At 35.6% G+C, this 25058-nt stretch overlaps 2 protein-coding genes across 4 annotated transcripts in view; one reads left to right on the forward strand and one right to left on the reverse strand.

Moving 5' to 3' along the window:
• dsx-c73A (doublesex cognate 73A) overlaps positions 1-21432 on the reverse strand; it is a 227890-nt gene extending 206458 nt beyond the window's left edge. The window contains exon 1 of the mRNA XM_081733625.1: positions 20799-21432. Within this exon, the coding sequence (XP_081589751.1) occupies positions 20799-21110 (312 nt within the window). The 5' untranslated portion in view covers positions 21111-21432. The remainder of the gene's footprint in view (positions 1-20798) is intronic.
• Positions 1-25058, forward strand: part of LOC145666417 (elongation factor-like GTPase 1) — a 642062-nt gene that overhangs the window by 311376 nt on the left and 305628 nt on the right. The window lies entirely within an intron of this gene.

The raw sequence follows: 25058 nt of genomic DNA on the forward strand, positions 1-25058 counted from the left end.
ATTTGAGATAAACCTGAATTTATGAACACTTTCGACTCAAAATTTTGTAAACTAAATTTTGTCAACTCCGTGATATTTTCTCATCTTACTTCCAAACATGTGGAGGATGGATTTATTCGCTATTCTTAGTTAAGAAGTTAATTTGTTCTTGGAATAAGCATCCATTATCAGCGGTTTTCCAAATCAATTAATTGCACCGTTCTATAGCTTTACGTTCCTAACTGTGAACAACGTCCAATTTAAATGTGAAATAATGTATTCAAACACTCTATTTTTAAATTTAGAAAAACTGCTAAACAATAATTCTTTAGATTTGCAATTTAATATGTGACATTTATTTTACTAAATAAATTGAACGCGTATATAATAATTGACAGGCAGTTGATAAAAATAGGCGATAATAACCAACATCTAAAACAGATTTACTGTTTTGTTTGATGATAAGTTGTCAAATACTAACCGTAGTGAAGATCAATGTTAGGTTGATTGATGTGCATTTATGCTCTTTACCAGTAGAAAGACTAAATCTACAGTTGAAAGTGTTACCTGAACCACTGCAGTACGTGCGACGCTTTCTCACCGAGAATCCAACCCTGGACCGCGTGCACCGAAGGCATACGCCTTAGCCATTAGACTAGAAAAAGATTAACCCCAAGTCTAATGTATTTTGTTTTTCTGTTAGTATGGAAATTGTGGAAACAGAATGATTCTTCAGATAGGTCCATGTTCTCTTAAGACTCAAGATTTTTGTTCTCTAGTACAATGCTATTATTTATCCAGAAAAAAAAAAACACGTACATATTCTCAGAATTTAATCTGTTTTCAGAAGGGGACAGTGATCATTTCGTGATACACTAAGTTTTGTCTCTAAATCACAAAAGTTTAATCACACATCAAACCATGTGGGCTTTGTACTAAACCAACGTCCTGTTAAGGCTTTTCGTTGATGTCATCACTCTTCTTCTTCTTTTTTTTAAATAGTGTATAACTTAAATAGAATCGAGATCAAAAAAATTACAATGGATGACTTAGTTTAAGAGTTATCACCCCTGGTGCTATGGATCCCTGGTTTGAATTCAAGCCAAGTGAGTTTGTGGTGGACAATGTCATGTCCGTGGGTTTTCTCAGGGTTTTCCCGTTTCCTCCCGTATTATTATGTTTCCAATTCTTTCATTATCTTTCACCTTCGTTAATGACCTGTCTCCTCTAGCCTAAAGGCATTACCGTGAGACATAAAATTAAAAATTTCATTTCAGTTCATCAAAAATTTAGAAAGTGAGCCAGATGGTATCTGCAAAGTGCTCCTTTTAAATTCTATGGTATATTTTTATACGATAGGGTAGTATCCTCATTATTCGATTAAAAAAGTACTAGCAAAGCCTTTTAGATCGTGTTTTTTGTTTTGTTGCTCCAAGCATGGAGGCATTGTAGAACACGTTACGTATGGTTTCACACCTCCCTTCGTCGAGACATAGGGGCGATGACGTCATAACTTTTTTAAAAATAATTTTCTGTTAGGCATATTTTATTACTTTTCGGCGGGCTTACTTTTGCACATAGAAAATTGAAATTTTGCACACACATTCAGTGCACCTCTTACCGGTTAGTATTTTCCAGATTTTTCAGATCTCTGCGTTAACATAGGAGTGAGGTTCAGAGGGATAAAATAGCAAAATAATGACATTTTTTCGCGATTTTCTCGCCTGAGATACACGATGGAGACATGTGGATGGTGCGGTTTGAAAGGTTGTTCTGTTCTGAAGAGAATGAGATACGAACCATGATCCTAGGGTAAATAGGGATGATGCTGTAGCTGCTTGACTGAAAGTCTATAATTTACCTTAAAAAGCCAAAATTTAAAAGGGTTATGTTTTCAAGGTCATTCGTATTACAGTAATTTAGAGTGTCTAACAACTAATAAGACATCCTAAATTATATACCTAAATTTCTGGTCCATAAGGAATTGTTTATTAGGAGCATTTTGTAAATACTACCTAACTTACTTTCTATATATTTTTAAATATATATTAATTTCTTTTTAAGTGGCATTTTTGGCATGTTTCTCATTTGCTTAATTTTCGTTTTCCAAAAGTCAAATGCCTTCAAGAAAACATTTTACAAGTGAAAACAAGGCCTCTAACTTTAAAAAGATAAAATAAAAATATAAAAAAGCCAGTAGAAATAAATATCTAGTTCTCGCTGTGTCATTCAGAATAAGATTTCATTTATAATGTCCTATTTCTGGCTGTCTTGTTTGTTGCTATGTGCATTTAATACGTATACATGAAAAAAAATACTCACGGAGATACAAAGAGAGAAAAAAAGCAAGAGAAAGAGAGGAAAAACCGGAAGGAAGAACTAAGATGTGATGATTGCGTGTTTTGAGTTAATTTTTTTTGTAAATAAAAAAAGGCTTCTCCCATCACACGCGCCACTTTCCTTAACTTTATTTTTCTGATTGCTGATGATCCTTTTGCACATCTTAAAACATTTTATTTCTGAACTTGAAACTATAAAGTTTTATGCACTTTCGCATATATCACAGGATTCTCATCCTTCCAAACATAACAAGAGATTTTTTTTTCAAATAAAAAAATAGGGTGTGCAAAATATTTGACATAGATTCTCATCGATATACGTGCGAAGGTGCTAAGGGAGATGAAAGTAGATTTTTTTCTTGTTTTAATGGCAAATTAAATTATAGACGTTAAGTGTAAAATTTCCAAATAAAACTGTAAACTTTCAGCAGCTTTTATTAGTAATTAGTAGGTTTGCTTTTTTTTCCCTCCTCTTTGTCTTGACCCTAATTTCTGCATTGAATACAACTTTCTTCAGTCGTCTGAATGTAATTAATTTTCATTACTAGAAAGTTGTGTTACTGCTAATTCAATATTATATGCCCCCACTCCAATTATGGTAGCTATATACTTTTTTGTAGCTGGTGGGTGTGCATGTAAGACGATGTTCTCAGATGGTGTGTGGAAACTTTTTTGCATAATTTATAAAATATGCTTGTGGGAAGACCGTGTAGAACAAGAGAAATGTCCTTATGAAGAGGAACAAGGCCAATGTCAAGCAATAAAATTGAAAGTATATTTTTAGTGTGAATGCAATAAGGAAAGGAAAAAGACATTGTAAATAAGCGAAGTTCGACTCATAAATATGTATATTATGATCTACTTAACTATATCCATTTTTCCTTTAAAAATGAGTAAATGATGCATCTTTTAATGCACTTTCTTTGTACCGTAAATTGATTCAATATGTACAGCGTATCAAGAAAGGCCGTTAAGAGGCCTCATCATTCCTCTAATTTTACAGTAATTAAAATTCCGCTAATTTTACAGTAATTATGTGATATCTTCAAATAGATCAAAGATAATCAAAAAATGGAACAAGAGCTCCCTAGACAATATTATTTTACATGAGATACTGTTATCACGACTCACTTACCTGCTTTCGATTTCCATCCATTTAGAATATCGGAATTTATTTTTGCGTTTCTAAGTGGCTGCAAACGGTAAGCTACTAGGTGACTCGTGATAACGGTACCTCATGCAAATTAATATTGTCTAGGTCGATCTTGTTTCACATTTTGATTATCTTTTATCGATTTGAAGATATCACATAATTTCTGTAAAATTAGCGGTATTTTAATTTTGCAGTGATAAGGCCTCTTAAGAGGAAAGAGAGCGGATCATGATATACGAAATAAAAGTTTTACATCAAAATAGAACAAATGCAATATATTAGTAACAAAAAATATATACAAGCGCCCTAGTGGTTATATTTTATAAGGTACGTGTCTTTAGCGCGGAAGGCTCCGTTCGATTTCTTGCGGGAAATCATGTGGCTCTTATCTGACGTTAAGCTGTAGGTCAACATCTCACATATCTCACATCTGAAGAATAATATAAATTTTCAGCAAATAATATAGCACACGTGTAGGTGGCGTGAGTGAAGAAACATGGCTACAAGGCTGACGTTTGAAGAAAGAAAGGCGATCTTGAAGTGCGAAACTATCAGTGAGGTACGACGACAATGGCGGAATGAATTTGGAATACAGCCACCAACAAGTTTAATAATTGCCCGAATTCGTGATAAATTTGAATCTGACGGTTATTTGTGTCATGCTACATATGTACACAAAAACCGTTCCGGACGACTTGTCACAGCAACAAGTCGTGCTATCTTCCGCACTATGTTAGAACAGTTCACTAACTCATCAAAGAAGTTTGTACGACAGTATGCCCGTGAATCGGTATGAGTCGCGCAAGTATCTCTGAGGACGGGAGGTTTTATCTCCAACAAGATGATGCCCCACTCCACTACCACTATCTTGTCAGGGAGTTTCTCAATGACAATTTACCCGAACTATGAATAGATCGAAAAGGGTTTGTTGAGCATTCCCCACATTCCCCGGACCTCACTCCTCTAGACTTACGAAGAACTGTTCAGAACGTTGTTTGTGGACAAAAGCCTCGTACAATGTATGACCTACGAGCAGACCTTAAACTTCCCTGTGCACGTATCGAACTTGGCACTGTAGAGTCGGTATTTGTGCAACCTTAAACTAATATCAGTTCTTCTTTACATATTGCTATGTAATAAAGAACATGAAACTGTAACACTAATAAAAGTGAGACATTTCTGTCATTCCATTTGAGAATTAATTGCAATTAAACAGTGTATACATGTCTGGAACCACTTTGTATATGTTGTATCATCTACGTATTAAACTTGTCCTACATAACCTCGCTGCTGAAAAAGGACCTAAGTACAAAGCAGTTACCTAATCAAAAAGTCTCAGAAACGGTGAGGTAATTTTTTTTCAGCTTACCCTTTCTTTTGTATTCTTCTTTCTTTGAAATCTAGATGAAATAAATTGTGCATCTTACGTTTCGTACTCCATATTCCATCTCTATACCCTCATTATGAACTACCCCACTTTACTTGTCGTCACCATAAGCGCAATTTAGCGGGGAAAAAATCCGATCAAATGGTCTAAACAACGACAGAACGGCCAATTTCGAGGGAAGTTGTCTTATTTGGCCTGCTACAAGGAACTATACAGAGAGAGGGAAAATGCTAAATCAGATGAGTTTAGATTATTTTGTAACTGAAGTTTCAGATTAGTAGTCTTCCATCCCAGAGTCTTCAAGAAAGCAAGAAAGTGATGCTCACACTGCTCACACACCGAAACCAGTTCCTGTATCATGTGAAGCGTACTCACTTTCGGCGTTGCAAATCTGATTTTGTTCACGGGGCGAATCCCACGTTATGCTATAGGTCCACGTTTCGTATAGCCTCCGTGCTGAACTGGACGCTAACTCCAATAAAATCAAACTGCATCATGTGACTTAAACCTGGTAACTATTAACGTACATACAGTTCATTTTTGTATAATTTTACACTTAATAAATTGGAGTTGTCCAGATGCCCGCTTATTTCCTGCAAACAAATCTTCCTACATGATCCCTGTGTGATTTTTCTAACAGGATGACATGGACATCCAAATACGACTCATCTCCTATTGACATCCAAACGAAACACTGCGAATTGTTCCCTCATCCTTAAAATTTATAGGGGAGGTACACAACTTACAAGTAAGGTTTCCCAGGTGATACACGCCGATTTTAATCAAACTTCACAGGTTTGTAGAACAGCAAAAAATAAGCGACACGTATTTTTTTATAGCGGCCCATATGCATATTTAGGCGGTATAATAGGGCTGTCAAATTGGGACAACAAAGCATACTTTAGGTAATAGCGCGAAAACGAGAAAAGATAGCCAAACGTTGTAAAGGAGCAAGTTGTCATGACACGATAAGCATTGCAATAACATATAGCGCTTCCACGGGGATAACACACAACATCCGCAAATGGACCAATCAGGGATGAAAAGCAGTCACAGAGCTTTATCTATTACGCGGAATCCAAATAACGTAGGTAAGAATAAAGAATGATAAAGAATAAGTGATACGTGTTTTTCCGTTTTTGCAAGATGAGACAAAAAACTTAAATAGATGCATCGTTATCTCAATGTCGAAAGATTGGAGAACTGGGAATATGAAGATGTGAACACCTGTATGAGAGGCAACCTGTCAATCAGTGTTGTAGAACTGGTTGCAGGTGACAGGTAGAATCCTGCTCGAGAGATAAATACCAAACATGGTCTTGTTGTTCAATGGTTTATATGTTATATATATTAGTAGTTAGTGATTGCGAACAGTTCAAGGCTCATGATCAGTAATTTAAAAGCCACCCAGCAGTAAACGAAATCACGCCCTTTCTGTAAGAATCGGCCGTATAGGATAGTAATACAAACGTTGATATTGTTTTGCAACAAGCCCTGTTGTAGGGATAAATAGGCCCTTTGAGGGATACTAAACAACATGAATTGCATCACTGATTATGTTCTTCGGTTTTAGTTATGCCCAGTTCTTTGTCAATTACACTAGACCTGTTTTCTAGAAGTTTGTGTTCGGAATGCTACGTTTAGTTCTATCTATTAATACAACAAAGGAATGGTTTCCAATATTGACATGTGGCAAATTCAAACGCATTTGAATGGCCAAGAACGGTATTTATGTACTGTTTTCGTAAATGTATATCGAACTGTTTTGTTAGTTAGTTGTAGAACTTTTAATTTTTGTTCAATGGAACTGTTTTGTTAGTTAGTAGTAGAACTTTTTATTTTCATTTGACGTGCCATACTTTATACTGTTTATATTTGTATATTTCGAAACAAATACCTGTAGCCACGAATCATTTAATATCGTTTTAATACTGCTTATGTCAAGAAAGTTCTAGTAGGCTCATGTCCGATTTCAATAAGAATCATTTGTATGACGAATATTTACTACAATTGCTTATATTCGTCCCATACAATATTCGACATTACGCTTCATTCTGTTAAATAGCAGCCGGCTATGGTTCAACATACAACATATTACCGAAAATAGTGCTTGTGTAACATATTCATGTATTTTGGTTTAAATGCATGTTCATATGCATGTGACTATGAATTGTCTATTTTTGTCAACCTGTTCAATTGTGTTCAAAATGTTGTTTAGTATCCCACAAAGGGCCTATTTATCCCTACAACGGGGCTTGTTGCAAAACAATATCAATGTTTGTATTACTATCCTATACGGCCGATTCTTACAGAAAGGGCGTGATTTCGTTTACTGCTGGGTGGCTTTTAAATTACTGATCATGAGCCTTGAACTGTTCGCAATCACTAACTACTAATATATATAACATATAAACCATTGAACAACAAGACCATGTTTGGTATTTATCTCTCGAACAGGATTCTACCTGTCACCTGCAACCAGTTCTACAACACTGATTGACAGGTTGCCTCTCATACAGGTGTTCACATCTTCATATTCCCAGTTCTCCAATCTTTCGACATTGAGATAACGATGCATCTATTTACGTTTTTTGTCTCATCTTGCAAAAACGGAAAAACACGTATCACTTATTCTTTACCATTCTTTATTCTTACCTACGTTATTTGGATTCCGCGTAATAGATAAAGCTCTGTGACTGCTTTTCATCCCTGATTGGTCCATTTGCGGATGTTGTGTGTTATCCCCGTGGAAGCGCTATATGTTATTGCAATGCTTATCGTGTCATGACAACTTGCTCCTTTACAACGTTTGGCTATCTTTTCTCGTTTTCGCGCTATTACCTAAAGTATGCTTTGTTGTCCCAATTTGACAGCCCTATTATACCGCCTAAATATGCATATGGGCCGCTATAAAAAAAATACGTGTCGCTTATTTTTTGCTGTTCTACAAACCTGTGAAGTTTGATTAAAATCGGCGTGTATCACCTGGGAAACCTTACTTGTTAGTGGTAAAGTGCTTATTTCTAGGGCGAGAGGTTCCTGATTCGATTCCAGGCTGTGTAAGTGTGATGGACAACATTGTGTCCGTGGATTCTCTTGTTTCTTTTCACTGGTGTTGTCCACGAAACGAGGCGAGGAGAGAAATAAGATTATCTTGTCTCGAATTTTGCTGTCTCGTCTTGGGTCGATTCTTGAAAAGTCTTTCTTGTCTGCAAAATATTTCTTCTCGTTTTGTAAATTTATATATTTGACTTTTGTAAGTAGTCTTGTTAGAATATTGCACTTAGTAATAGAAATTAAAAAGTTATATAGGTATTACTTGATGAATAAATAGCATTAGTTAAAATAAGATACATATTACTCAGATACCTTAAACAAGTTCATACCCAAACGAATATAAAATAATTCGCAGGCAAATTGTCGGAGTGCATATGGAATACAAAAATATTTACTACGCTTCTGGCCTTTTACAGGGGTAAATAATAGATATTAATGTGCACAAGGGCAGGACAGGAAGGGGCATAGTATGGCTAGAGGGAGAGAGAATCGAAGACGTTAAGACGTTCCCCTATTTAGGAATTTTAATATCCTCGGACGGAAGAAGTGATGAAGATGTAAGTTCAAGAATAGCGCAGACTAAACAAGCATTCAATAGGAAAAGACAACTGCAAACATCAAGAAATGTGTCGTTGGACGTTCGAAAATGATTTATTAAGACTCTGGTATAAAGCGTGGTGCTTTACGGATCAGAGATGTAGACATTGAGAATAGCTGAAATATCCAAGCTGGAAGCATTTGAAATGTGGTGTTAGCGCAGAATGTTGCACATATCATGGACCGAAAGGAAGAGGAATGAAGACGTACTAAAGGAAGCTAAAGAAAGACGATAGATCATGAAGATAATAGGAAAAAGAAGAAACAGCATGCTCGGTCAAGAGGGGAAGACAGAAGGAAAACCAGGGAGAGGAAAACCAAGGATAGAATATCTAGATGCAGTTACGAAGAGGAAACCTTATCAAAGTATAAAATAGCTCTCCCAAGAGAGAAAGAAAAGTTTTAAAATGTCCGTATTGCCCACCAACCTATGGTTGAGGATTGAAAGAAGAAGATGATACAATTAATCAAACGTCAAAGAAGAACGTTCTATTAGATTCAATTTCAAGTAGAAAGTACCTTGTCTTACTTTTTATCATAGACATAATTTCATTAATAAAAATAACTGAATATCACATAAGAAGTATAAGTAGTTTAATAATAGTATTGCGTAAATAGTTTAAGCTTAACCCATTAAATCAGGTTATGCCATATAACTAGGATTTCATTATTTCTTAGTTAATTATTTACAAAAAGAAATTGAATGTTCAGGATACACTATGTATTCAGATGATACTAATTTATACATAAAATAGAATGCGATTAAAGTGTGTTATGGTAATTGCAAAATGTACATTTAAATCATATTTATAATTGAAGTATATAATAATATGTAACGACTTGTGTATCTTTAAACGTTGATAAATGCTCTTTCGTTGTATTTAGAATTATTTTATCAATTCATAGTTTTTACTTCCACAGTATTTGTTCCACATTAAAAGTCCTATGGCTAGCAAGTTTGGTTAAAATTGCTCCAGGCGTTCTGAAGTAACTGGAATATACATTCATCCAAATCTCTCTCTCTCTCTCTCTCTCTCTCTCTCTCTCTCTCTCTCTCTCTCTCTAGTGGACAAACACCGTGCTCGTGGGTATTCTCGGGGTTCTCCCGTTTCCTCCCACTTTCTTCATTCCACCATTTTCACTCATCTCTCATCATCACCGTCTCCTTTAGCCTAACCGGCATAACCATGGGACGTAAAACTTAAAAGATTTCATTTCATTTCTTTCTCTCTCTCTCTCTCTCTCTATATATATATATATATATATATATAATGGCGTATTTAGAGGTGGCTATCGGGCTTATGTCCACCGAAATAAATTTGTTATATGTACAACCTCATTAAAATTTGTCGGCACCCAAAAGGAAAAATGTAAGTACTTATTCACCTGTTGTGCATAGCCCATCCCGAAACAAAAACCTAAATACGCCACTGTGTATATATAAATGTGCGAGCAACGCCTTTGGTGTTGCTCCTGTAAATTCCCTGCCACAATCGAGCTGACATACCAATTCATGCCTAAACTTGGGATGAAAGGTTATCGCGATTGTAACCTAATAGCTTGACGAACCCAAACTATGGATTCGACACTAATCTCAGTCATTTGAGATATTTTGCATGCCATGTCGATAGGTGCTGAACTTGGACTTTAACGCTATCGGGAGTGTAATTATTAATCTCTTTAACATCGAGAACTATGGATTCGATACTAATATCGGTCATTCTCGATTATTTTTACATGTCAACCCCTTCCCAACACCCTGGTATGCTAATGGGCGTTAAATATAGACATAAATGATAGAAATAGTGTCGCCAATCAACTTAGAGACACCGAGAACTATGGATTCGATACGAATATCTGGTTTTTTATTATTTTTTTCACGTCAACGTTTCCCCCAGGGGCACTAATGGGGGTTGAACTTGGATTTAAATGTCATCGGCAGTGTCGCTATTCATCTCAGCAAATCCAGAAATTGTGGACTCTACTTAATATCAGTCATTTTCGATTATTTTATGTGTTACCTCGTTCCACTCTCCCTAAGTGTGTAACGGGGTCTTACCTCTCCTGGAGGCTGAATTTTAACTTAAATTTCATCAGAACTGGCACCAATCAACTTAGACCCCAAAAATTATGGATTCGACACTAACATCGGTCATTTTCAACTATTTTTACATGCCAAAGTTTCACCCTCCCTTTCCAGGGTACTAATGGGGCTGAACTTGAACTGAAATAGCATCTGGAGTATCACTGTTCATTTCAGCGACTCAAAAACTACAGATTCGATACTAATATCGGTGTTTCCTTCATCATTTTTATGTTTGCCCCACGCACTTGCCCCTAGGAGTGTTAAGGAGGTCTTTTCCCCACTGGGGACTGTATTCGGACTTAAACGGCATTTGAACTGCCTCCAATTAACTTAGTGAGGCTGAAAACTAATGACTCAACACTATTATCGGCCATTTTCAATTATTTTTACATGCCACCATTTTCCCCCTCAGAAATAGGGGCTGAGTTTAGATTTAAATGGCATCGGAAACGTAGGTGTTCATCTCAGCGGCCCCGAAAACTACGGATTTGACACTAATATTGGCCGTTTTCGGTCATTTTTTTTCTATGTAACCACCTCCCACTCTTCAATAGGCGTGCTAGGCGAGTCGTATCCCGACAGTATTCTTTTCCAGACTGTAAGTAATGTGGGTGCCAATTTTGGTTAAAATTGTTCCAGGCGTTCTAGAGTTATGTTGGAACACACATATATTCACAAATATACATACATGATATAAAAAAAAAAATGTTAGTAACCCCGTTTTACATTTGAAACCTTTAAAATGAATGACGGGAAAGGAATTTTCGAAGGTTTTCATCCAGAGTTCTTTTTATTTAAAGGTAACTTAACGACAGCGTGCATTTTGTAGGTGTAAAGAAAAGTGACAAATCTGGCAGAATGTTTGGTCGCGGTGTTGGAACCTGGAACTTCATGATTACAGAGCAAAACGCAAAACACCCATCAACGCCTTTTTGTATCATTGCAATAACCAGTGGCTTATGCAAGGAGTTGGCATTTAATTCTCTCTTGGGCAAGATGTGTTTACAAAGATCACATTTGTCCTGAAAGGATAGGAGATTAAACACTTGAACCTCCCTCGATGAAATTCTGCGTGCACCATTGGAAATAACTATGTTATTAGTTGTGAAAGAGAGTTAATCTACAAATAAACTCGAGAACTTTTAGCCGTACTGCAATTTTGCTCTTTCACAAATCCTTATTTGCATTTTCGTGTTTATACCCTTTATTTTCAAAATGTAGCCTACTAGATACATCAGTGTACTATTGTTTACACTTAACAATTTCCCTTTCTTTTTAACACTTCCATTAACTGTGCTACATAACTAATAAAGCTAAACCCAAAATTACCTGCATACTTAATCGCCAAACCACACGACATCCTGCCTTTATAGTCTACCATTCATTCGTTTTTCCCAGCACAATGCTGGGTGTTACGTCTTTCATTCGTGTTGTTGCAGTGTTATGCGTGCCGCAAAAAAAAAGTAATCACCTAAATGTGCGTTGTGCTTAACATCCTGGTTGCCGACGCTGAGCAATTAGATAAGATCACGTAGACTTTAAATGCACACCTTCCTACCTGAAGATCCACGTGCTTTTTTATATATTGAAGGTATTGTTGTAAATAATTGCATGCTGTAGTCACAAGCCCGTGATCCCTACAGACATACTTAATCGGTATACCATACATAATCTATGTAAAATACAATCAACTTTAATAGCAGGTTGTATAAGTAATTACTTATTTGTTAAATAAATAATTCTTGTTTGTACCTTTGTAACTTTGCGTTTAGATGAAATGACTGGGATACACAATGAACTAATTCAGTTTCATTTTCGTTTATACCGTGTGAGTACCTTTAATCAGGATCATATTTAAATGTTCTGACGCTCTGAGCACTAAATATTTTGCAGTCCCTTACACCTCATTGTCAAAACACAAACCGCTTTTATACGTAAAATTATGTCGAACAATTGGGGATTTTTCATTTAAATAGAATATAAATTAAATTTTTAGTTTGACGTCCCACAATTATGCCGGTTGGGCTAAAGGTTAAGAAAGTGAATGATAATGGAAAAAATGATGAAATGAGAATATGGAATGAAACAGGAGTAGGCTACCCTAGAACCCACATACATGATGTTGTAGACCACAAACTTATTCATTTAAATAGGTAATCTGACCATTTTTCTGTTTTCAGAGATTATAAGAGCAAAATATTCCAACAATACTGCGAAGTTTGTTTAGTTTTTCGTCGATACGTTATTGGAGCCCAATTAACTACACCTTACTCTGTTAGTATTCTTTCTTAAATTTGAGAAATCTTTCCATACTTGTTTACCGAGGTATTCTTTTCTTAAAATTAAAGTTCTCAAAATCTTATTTCTGTTAACGGAAGGAGAAGTTTCAATAATGACAAAGTCTTATTTAATTATGCGCATAAAAATACTTCTAAAATTCTAAGTAAGGCTTTTAATCTTATATACTAGCTGAACCTGCGCTCTCTACACAGCGAATCATTCACATAGACCATGAATCTCCTCGTCATTCGTCACAATATCTGTACATGTCCCTTTAAGACACGAGTGAAAGACGTATTGATAAAATCGGCAAGGGGTACCATGAAAGGGAGATTTTTTTTTCGATTAGTTTTTCAATATCCCGCACCGCTTACAAGATTGAGCGCACTTCCGGTTGGAGTTTCTAATTCATGTATGATTAGTGTTTTCTTCTTCTTGCATGCAGTATGTAATAAGCAAATATATTACATACACAATTAATTATAATGTTAGTGATATATGGTGTTCAGTGGGCAAAACACTCCGAACAATAAAGATTCATCTTAGACTAGAGAAATGGTTATTCTTCGTTTTTCATTAACATTTGGCCATGAAACAAATGTCTGAGAGATATACTAACCCTGTATACAATTTTTTTTTTTCTGATTAGTCTCGACATGTTCGGAGTCCACTTAAATAATTGATATTGTCACTTTTGACTTCGATGTAGCATAGAAAATTTCAGAAAGAAATCGATAAATGTATATTTAATGATACTATTCCCACAGTCGCTTTCTGTGATTAAAAAAAATATATGAAAAATCTGATTCAGGATAACCAACCATAGAGCTCAAACCCGAGATTTCTCGGTTGTGAAACAAGTACTTTAACTATTCCATTATGTCTTTCTTGACACATTGCTCTGCTAACAGAGCATAATCTCTCTTACATTCGAATGAAGCAAATGTAATTTTGATAAAATCAACAAAAATTTCACGGAAATATGTTTGTGTAAAATATCGTAAATTTCGAATGTTTAAAACAATTTTAGAGGAGTATTGAGCTCTGTCAAGGACCCATTTCTGCCCAATGTATGATTCAGAGTGGTTTGTGTTGGATGAAAAATGAAATGAAAGGAAATAAAATATTTAAGTTTTACGTCCCACGTTTATGCTGGCTAGGCTAAATGAATGAAGTTAAGAAAGTGAGAGAAAGCGGGAGAACCCCGAGAAAACCCACACATACGATGTTTGTCCACCACAAAGCTCACTTGGCACAAGTTGGGATCGAACCAAGGACTCCATCCACCAAGGGTAAACGCTCAACCACTGAGCAACCGCGGCCCGATTGTATTGCATGAATATTAATTGGCGCATGCAGATTAATATATGTGTCGTGAAGCCGTAATTCTTGCATACGTGGTACACTTAATACTAGATCTCAACCTATCCCTGCATATCAGCTCCGTTATTTATAGTTCACGGTTTAGAATGGATTTAGGTAAATAGGCTAGGTTGGTTTGTGGCTGTTTTAAAGCTTAACATCGCTTTCAGCATCGAAATTATACGAAGTGTGGACCTAAAGCTTAACGTGGGATCTAAATCACGTAATTCCCACCAGGAATCAAAGCTGGGAATTCTGCGACAAAGAGGAGTATGCGTTATAGTCACGAGGGAGCTCATAAATAGTAGAATCTGCGTCGGACAGAACACCCAAATGGGACAAGACAAGAGAAATGACGATAAGACGTCTTGCAAAATCTCCCTGTTTCTGCCTTCATCATATGATTCGCATTAGCATTTTATCTGTCATGAAGCCTGTGTGAAACTTGATTATACAGTTTAATATTGGAACAGAATCTCGTGTTTGCTCATTAAAGAATGAAACTCGTTTCTCCTGCAACTAAAGTTAGAATTAGTAACACAACTTTTAAAAAGTTAATATTCATTTTCAACAGAGCAGCTGTATGAGGCTCGAATCTACTGCGTAACGGGGATTCGAACCCTGGATGTTTGCTCCGGAAATATGGACTGTAACCATCCACTCACACATTTAACTATTTTGAACTTCTCCTAATCCATAAGAGAGCTTATATCACTGTGCATATGTATCACATATACAAAAACAAGTCATATACATTCGCGTATATTTCAAGAAGTACAAGACGCAAATATTTTAGATATTCTTCAGTTTAACCGAAAGCACTTATTCGAAGAGCGATGAATCTACGATGTATTTTAAAGTTAAGTAACATGTTCTTTTTTTCTTTTGTTTGGATCCTAATTTCTCCGCATTGAATCGTTATAATGATCTTATTGTGCATGAGGTTCTAAAATGAGATTTAAATTATTCGAATGGGTGTCATTAGAGTACTTTAAAATTTCTAAGTGGCAGTCAAATACAAGCATTTCTATATTATTATTTACATGTTAACCAGGTCATGTGCTGATGTTTGTATTTTTGATTCACCATGCGTCAGGTCTAACCGTCATCTCTGATCGCAGAACTAACATCTTTCTCTTTTGATGCTTTTATTGGTGGAATCCACTGGCACATGTCTGATGGGTAGACTGGTTTTCTCTTGGTCAGACAGCCCCAAAGTCTAAACTGTGTAAATTCTTTCTTGGCACGTGATGGTGTTCTCAATCACCAAAGATCTTGTCGGCAACTTCATACACAAATAAACAATACATTGGACGTGGCTATAAGTGTCAATCAAATGATCCCTCTTTGAACACTTTATAGTTATTTCATTAACTGTTCTACCTTTGCAGTTTTTATATTCCTAGGGATTGCACATAGATCAAATATTTGTCTTAAGTGATACCTTCTTATTCCAAATAAAATGAAGCGAGGAGATTTCAAAAGACTTCAAGTGAAGCATGGACATGCATTATGTATGTGCTCTCTACCTTCGTTATGTAACATTTGTATGTATTTAGTATACAATGTTATACATACCATGCACTTTAAAGTGGAAGCGTTTCAGGGTATCCTTTTCTTTTTTTTTTTTTAAATATTTTTAGGATATATATCGATGTGTCATATTTCATTTTATAGGCAATATTGTTGCCTGTAAAGTTTGCTTGTATTCAGGCTGGTCAACCTACTGCAAGTTTTCTCTGTGGTTCACCAAGAAAACCCTACTATGAAACTTTCAATGGACACTTGTTTCACTTCGTTTTTCGAAGTGCACGCTTGCCGAAGAACGTTATTTAATTCATTCAGGAACATAGGGACTCCAAGCACTTGTATGTGATGTGAAGAGTTATAGGTTCGATCGTAGGCAACGGTAGTTTGTGATGTATAATATCGTGCCTATGAGTTTCCTTGAAGTCTTCTATTTCGTCCATTATCATTCATTTATGTAATTTCAATTCAAGGACATAATATTTGGACATTAAAATATATACAATTGTATATTGTTTGATGCTTATTCTCGTAATTTTGAGTGTATAACAAACAAGCCTAAAGGAATTACGATATAATCTGCTATAAAGAATCGACAGATCATATAGTATCTCACGTTTTCGGTGGCTAAACTTAATATCTTTTAATAGCTCATAATTTCAGTTGTCATTTTAAGTTTAATACGATAAATATATTTGATCTATATGTAGTAGTATATTAGCAACTAAAACTTCATATACTTTTCTAAGGGTGAATGTTTCCGTTGGGTATGAAAAGGTAGTGAGCGCATTTGAAACTTGTCAAAAACATGACAGATGTGAATAGTCTTTTGCATCACTTAATTCCAGTCTGTCAACTACTTTAAATGATGGTGTGAATCAATGTAAAAATTGTTGACCGCGGCACTGCTAACGGTGTAGGTAGTAACATACAGGAAATACATAAAAGATCGCCCTTTCGTTCGCTGCTCTTATGTATATTCATGTTACTTGCATTGATTGATTGTATCGTGATCCAACTAACCTAGACAGAAATTGCACGAAGTCTTGATTTATGTAAAGCATCCAAGGGTTATAAAAGATACTCACAAAACGAAATGCAACAAACGTGTAACATCTCTTATAAACGCGTATGTGAAGAACATTGCTTACAGGATTTGTCATAGCAATATATTTATTTTCAACGTTGTGATTGATTACGCGCTGTTAGGTCTATCCAAACTTGAGGAGATGTAAATTTTTTGAAACTAACGCATTTTGCAGTTATTGCACAATATGATTAATTTTGGCACCTCAGATATTGTTAACTTTTGAGAGACGGAGAGAAAGAATATAATATTGTTAACTTTTGCAATACTATAACATTATCAAACGATAAAGCTACATAAACTTAACGCTGTAGTCGTGTAAGGAAGATGATAAATTCTTTTTTTCATTTATTGTTTTTTGAAATTTCTTTTTGCCAGAAGTAACATAACGAATGAAATATTAAAGAAAGTACCAGTGGTACTTCTGCGTTGTATACTACAAGTCTCTGGATAAATTCCTAAGCCGTGCTTTACGATTTCATACAATTTTTAATCTCAGAAAAAATTCCGGAATGGTACCTTCAATAAAAACCTAAGTCACTTCTTAGATACTCACAATCCGTTCTTGAAAATGTGTTGTTTCCGGACACCATCTAAGTTCTACGTGGCGCTCCAAATTGGACTATTGTGAAATGTTATGTTCTGTTTAGAATTTATTGTCTGTGACTTTGTATCACTTGAAAAGCGAGTCCTAAAAGGTTTCATATTTTTAACATTTTCTTGTTGTAAATAGTTGAAGTACCTTTTATAAGTATAGGTATGTGATAATGAGAATATCTGGAATTTATTGCAGACACAAAATAAGTCACAAGTTGTATTGATAGTGGGACAACGACAATTGAACCTCACTGATAGACAGTATTTCTTACAGGGATACTTTCGGGGGCATTTTGCGCTGCCGAAATTGGCCAGCCACTTCCCCTCTTCACGAAGCTAAGAAAAATTAAATTACTATTCCTAGTATACTAAAATCGTGTCTCAGAGGTATCCCCCACATTTTGATTTTGTCTCTCTCTCTCTCGGACGAAATTTTTTTGGAAGAAAGGTTGTTTATAAGGTGCTCTCAGTTTTATGAGTGACTCATACTGAACGCGAAATTCGGAGCGACAAATTGAGAGTCACCACATTGAAACCTTATTTTAAAATACTTACGAACAATATTGCATGTGAATAGCTAATAAAGAATGTCGTATCTTTGTAAAAATAGTTGTGTGTTTTGAGAATAAATTGAGCTATATTGAGCTATACAATATTGAGCTATAAAATGATATCAAGTACAGTGTTAACTTTAATACAATAATTTCGTAAGGGGAGGGGCTAGGTGACATTATTTGAATAGTTGAGATGAACCTTCTCTAATAATTATATTCAATTTCAAATAACAGAAATAAAACATTGTTTTACATTGTTAGTGTTGTTTTATATAAGCTAAAATTTAAAGTTTGAATGGAATGTAGAATTGACACTTGTCGCGAATTAGGCGGCACATTCCGAATTTTAAGAAAAATTTCAGTGTCCTTATTTACGTCTAAGAGGAACGCATCACATGACGGAACACAAAAATTATCCAAAACACTTACTAAATATATGATGAAGAAATATTTAGTGAATTTGTAAATTTCGAACCATGATATGTCTCTCGACATGAGACTTGCCTATCCATGTGTACACTTATAACTATCTAGATATCGAAATGATTTTATCTCTAAAATTGTTGATGTTAGCAGTAGCGAAATTCTCATTGATGACATTTGACCGCTTCAATAGTTCATAACTTCTATCCAACTAACTGTCAACAAGCTAATACAACGAGTTTTCTGTTTCCTGCATTTTTGATCAATTTTTCATTCATGAATATATGCATTTCTTTCTGTTATTCTTGACAAATTTGGGTATGATTAAGCGGTGATATGCATATATTCGGTAAGTGTATCCCGTTTTAGGCTTACCAAAAAGTGGCAACCGTAATGGGGTGATACATATTATTTCTGAAACAGTAATAGTTCAACCTCCTAGCCATTTTTGTTTGGTGCTTGGGTATTACATCATAAGGAAATATAATAGATGCGTACTTGAAATATTTCTGGTAGTAGTACTTAATACCTTTAGCACTGATGTTTTATAAAACGTCGAAACCACATGAGCTTTCACTGAGAATCGAATTTTTGTCTTCAACGTAGAAGTCAAGTGGTCTAACTATATAACCATGAAGATCTCTGCTATCTTTCTGTTCAATTTTATTAAGAGTGAATCAGTGGTAAGGCGTTCATCTCTGGTCAAAGGGAATAACCGGATTCAATATTAAGACATGAAAGTTTGTGATGAACATTCATATCTACTGTTCTTTCGTTCATTCCCACTTTTTTTATTCCACCATTTTTTTTTTAAATAATGACTCACTTGCAAGTATCACATCTCGTTTAGCCAGGGCATAAACTAAGTTTTTCATTTTATTTTCCTTACACTTCTACCGTTGTTTGTTGAAAATTATGAAGTTTAGTTGTCATTATTAGCACCTAGTGACACAGGCTGAATTTTAATCGTGGAGGAAAATGATTTAAACTATTCTACGTACATTCAGCCTAATCAACTAGTAGGAGATGGTAACAGTCCTATTTCTAGTTTGTCAGAAAAAATATGATAATAGTGATTTATATCATATACAATGTTTAGGGATGATACTATTACTTCATATTAATTTCGTTGCGCTACAGGTATCTTCTAGAAATTTTGCCTTACAGGAAAAAAATATAAGACCGGACAGCAAAGTATTATATTGAGCTAGTACTTAGGGTTTCATTTTATGATTCACGAAGCTAACACAGTTATTGCATTCGAAAAACAAATGTATTAATGTCGTGCCATTTTAGAATTAAGTAGTGCAAGTTAGAACCGAAAACTTGATTAATCAGTGATATATAAAAGACACTGAATGAGCTTCGAACAATGAGAGAAGTGAGGTCAAACGCAGTTCTGTTAGTGTTTTATCTCGGTTGTGAATACGGTCAAAATCAACAAGTAATGATGTTAAGTTTTGTAGACTCCTCGTTGGTCTGTTGGCTAGCGTGTGTCTTTGATGTATAATCCCCGGGTTCGATTCCCACTGGGCAGATCCTGCTTTAAACTGCGTATCTTATCCTATACAGCCTTGTTGCTGGCAAATGACGAAAATACAATTAAATATAGTAGTTACTTCTGTTTGTTTAATTTAATGTCTTTTTTTTTTTTTTTTTTTTTTTAGCATCGAAGGTGTGTGAGACTGCAGAATCAAGATCTCCGTTTTCACAGGGAATCGAACCCTGGCCTCAGATTCAGCAAGCCTAGTACCATAGTTGTTTGTGTATATGTACAGTTAGAAACACTATTAAGTTGGAGGTATAAGAGATGATGGCTCCAACCTATACTTAATATTGTTTTTGACAGCGTAATATACAAGCAGCCATATAGAAAAAAATATATATGATCATTCTTCTTTCATTTAGTACTATGAAAAAAATGAGTTTGATATAGCATTCAGTAATCATCTTTATTCATTTCGTCCTATCGTGAGTAACAGTTGCGAAAATAAAGTAGTGATTAGTGTAGAATCATAACAACGTCGTAGACTCTCGAATTCTTAGGTTCATATTCGAATATCATCTAGCTTATGTTCCCGCCTTTCTGCAATCGCTATAATGCATTTGAAGATATAACATTCTGAAAATTTTGGGCCGGAACGAATTTCTAAAGTTCTCTTGAAATAGAATACTTCTTGTAGATATTATTACTTCCAAAATATTCTGAATCAGATTTAAATGTAGTCTGTAAAAGAGAATTTGCTTTGCAAGACAGACTTGTCAAATCCACAGACTTCTGAGGTTATGCATATCTTTTTTTATTAAAGTTTTGTTATTGATAGTTTTGACAATACATATGAGTATGCTGCTTCAAATTCGATTACTTACCGAAGATGAATTCTTATTTTTAGTATTCGGTCGTTCCCTCTGACTGGGATGGTGAGTACCAGTTGTTGAGGTTGATGTTGATGCTGCGACAGATACCGTCGTCCACTTTGTTGCTGATGTACCACTGGTGCTTGGTGTTGTTGTTGTTGTTGAAGTTAAAGGAGTTGTGGTACCATTCACCAACTGAAGTTTGGTGACAGTTGCCAAATATTTCTTAGGAGATACAGACACTGTTCTCCAGTTGCTTTCTTGGGCATGGATAACACTACACACCCCAAATAAACACAACAAAAGGACCACTCGCGAAACCATATTTAACACACAACACGTTATTTTTTCCCCCACGAGTTAAGTATATCGAGATGAGTTGTCACAAGAGAATTAAAAGTGTACGGTTGCACTTGACTATAATATCTATTTGTGACTATGCGTGGCTATTCTTTCAGAGGTACACAACAGTCTAATGAGCCAGAGAAGATTCCTTCTCAATAAATACTCGATCACACCCTTCGATGATCGTGGAATGGGTGACAGCGAGGTGCGTTATTGGGATGCTTCTGTCACTGGCTTACCGCGCGATGACACTGACAGACACTGACTTCTCAAAGAACGCGCTGCTTGCATACTCTTGGATTGCCGTCCCGTTTTACGGCAAGCCAATGAGAATGAGGAGCGGGTGGAGAGTGGCCAATGAGTGAAAAAGAAAGAAAAAATGGAGCACCCGAGCGTGACGATATACTCTTCTGCTGTGGATCTTCAAGTAAATCTTTTTCTGAGATGCATAAGAATTCGACTGGTCAGTAAAAATGCGCGTGACCGGAAGTTTTTTTCTTTCATTTGTTTACTCGTGTAAGGGAAATTTACTTTCTGTTCATTTACGCCCACACGGGTGCTCCCAATGCGTATATGCATACATATGTATGCATGTATATATGTATATGTGTATCAATGGTAAATAATTATATATACTGACCTTGAACGTTAAATGTAGGTCAAGATCCGCTTGCTTGAACATCTTTACTCCTCAGAAGCATCTTTTGCCGGTGCCTGCCAGAATTCTTTGGAGATTCGTCAGATTGTCTGAAATTGCCTACCTGTAATGAGATCAAACCGAACAGCGGAGTATCTCATTATTAGAATTTGTGTGTGCATCGAAATGTAATATTTGATATCCGGAACATGACTATAACAGGAAAAATGTAACATCAACCAACTAGAACTGCATGTACTCCGAAATATACTATCCTGTTTTGTGTGAAATTTGCAAATATATTAACTCTGGTATCTTCTAAATTTTTTAAAGTTTTTACCAAGGGAAACTGTTAGCTTTCACACTATGCAGAGTTGTTTTGAACTATGATTAGCGTCATACTAAAAGTCTGAATACTACAGGAAACATATGTTAGTCGAATTCTTTAGTATGGCACTAATCACGCACCAGAACGACTCTGCATAAGGCCCTCTATCTTGAGATCCCAGTTCGAATACCACGAACGACAAATCTGAATAAGGATTTTTAACAGTTTTCCTCAGTTTTACTAAGCGTGTACCAATAATTATAGCTTCAAAGATATATTTAGGCCGAGTTTTTTTTTTCATTAATTTTTACAGTAAAATTGCTTCGTATGGGTGCATTGGCCTAAGTAATAAATTTTCTTTGCGTATTACGGTGAAGGAAATAGTGGTAGAATTTACCATCGTAAATTTGAAAGTGGGAGTGATGTCAGTCATAAATTCAGCAAAAATAACTGCTATACAGACCAAAGTCATATCCACGAAGAAATTAAGTGTCGACTGAAAGCAGGGAATTCGTGTTATTATTCAGTTCAAAATCTTCTGTCGTCGCGAATTCTATCGTGAAATTTGAAGCTTAAAATATATAAAACGATAATTATACCTGTTGTGCTGTATGATTGCGAAACATAGTCGCTTATTCTGAGGAAAGAACGCAGAGTGAAAGTATTTGAAAACAAAATCCTGAGACGAGTATTCGGACCTAAGAGGAACGAGAACAGGGAATGGCGGAAACTCTATAACGAGGAACTACATAATTTATACGGTTTACCAAACATTGTTACTACCATCAAATCTAGAAGACTTAGGTGAGCAGGTCATGTAGTCAGAGTGGATGAAAGTAGGAGCGCTTTCAAAATTTTTATTGGAAATCCAATCGAAGAATGTCCATTAGGAAGACCTAGACGCAGATAGGAGGAAAATATTAAGATGGATCTCGCAGAAATAGAAATACAATATAGAAACTGGATCCAGTTGGCTAAGAGGAGAAGTCAGTTGAGAGTTTTGTGAACGCGGCATTGAACCTCCGGGTTCCATAGGCCATAGAGTGAGTGGGTTAGTTACTTTTAACTGTTTGCTATAGCTAGTGTACGTAGAATCTATAGATTAGTTGTCGATCAAATCTATGCATTTATCATTTATGGATCTATAGTGTATAATAAGATCACCTAAGTTGGTCAGCGTTGGTTTTAAAAACAACACGATGACCATCGTAGGGAATAATAAACTCTGGTTGACATTAAAAATGACCACGCAAGAGTTCTGTATATCCTTTTATCGTAGGCAACCAACGACTCTTTGCTGCTGTACACGTTGCGTAGAAGCTTAGGAATGTCATGGATTTTGAACAATGCAGTACGTTAATGTCGCCGTTACCAGTGAATATGTTAACGGATTGACTTGATTAACGAAATCGGCCGAGATAATTGCTCTAGCTTTCGTTCAAGAGTTATCATGTGGCAAAACGGACGGACGTACTAACAGTACAACCTTATAAGCACCGCTGCGCAACCCTAATAATAGGACAATACTTATATTTATCAGTTATATGAGAGACTGAGCAATTTAGAGCCAATGTCCGAGTTGTAGGCAGGGGGCATGGTGGCTCAGTAGTGGAACACTAACCTCTACTGCGTGGGGTCCCTGGTTCGATTCCCAGTCAAGTAAGTTTGTAGTAGGCAACATCGTGCCCCTGGGTTTTCTCAGAATACTCCCGTTTCCTCTCACTTTATCATTCTACCAATTCTTCCGTCATTCACTTGCCATAATCATCGTCTCCTTTAGCTCAAAAGAGCATGACCGTGCGACGTTAAACTGAGATAGTTACTTTCATTTTATTGTAAGTTGTAGAGGTAACTGCGTATACTGATATTCAACTTTAATTTTATCTTATTTTATGTTTTAGTGATTCCGTTTCCCCCTTTCTTCATTTCTTTTATCTTGTATGAAAGAGTTTGAAAAAGATGCACACTCCTACTCCATTTAAAGTCAATCTTATAAACTGTAGGTTTAAGCTGAACAAATATTCATTGTCGTATTATCAGTCAGCTTTTACAACCCGGTTAGAGTACCTGCGTGGTGCGTTGGATCCCACGTTGAAATGTGATTCAAGTTTTATTATTTTCTGTCTAAAACAAAGGTGAAACTCTAAAGAACAGAAACAGCTTTCGTGTTCTTAACGTATGTTATGTCTTCATTTTCGTATGTAATACATTTGACTTTTTTAAATAACCCCTTTCACTAAAATCAAGAAAGAGTAGATACGGAAGTACTAACAGTTACGGTATTAATTTTTCTGTACAGTGATTTCAACGAGGGGTAAGAAGGTAACTCCTGTGATTGTTGGTTATTGGCAAATACTGTATATTCACCTTTTACTTATGAAGTTTATTTCCGATTATTATTTGTTTAAAGGTTAGTCTGGATTTTACCAGAAAGGTAATCTTAGCCCTCTTAGGTGGTCTAGCGGCTTCTGCGCGCGCCTTTGATGCATGGGGTCCCGAGTTCCATGCCGGTGGAGAGCCTTGAGATTTGAACGCATTACGGTGGTTCATTCATTTTGATTTTTCATGTACAAATACTTCATTTCATACTTCATGTTGTCAAGCCCGTTAGTTTATATGAGAAATATTTTTCAGTTTTCTTGGAAATGAACTCGAATTTTAATGATGTAATTTTTCTGATTTCTTCTTCAAATCTAACTGTGTGTGTCTTGTTTCTTTTTAAAATGAATTTGAATTTTATACATGAATGTAATATTACTTAAATTAAAATTTGGTTATTAAATAATAAAATTTTACGCAACAAAATTTAATTTTAACGAAGTAAGAAACATTTAATAGATTTGAATTGAATTGATTTGAAGAAGAAACCAGTAATATCACATCATTAAAATTCGAGTTTACTTTGAAGAAAATTAATACCCCATACAAATCAATGGGGTAAAAGAAAGAAAAATGGCGCATC

Source organism: Thermobia domestica, chromosome 12 (assembly GCF_964235325.1).
Source record: "Thermobia domestica chromosome 12, izTheDome1.hap1.1, whole genome shotgun sequence".
In the NCBI taxonomy this organism is placed as follows: domain Eukaryota; kingdom Metazoa; phylum Arthropoda; class Insecta; order Zygentoma; family Lepismatidae; genus Thermobia; species Thermobia domestica.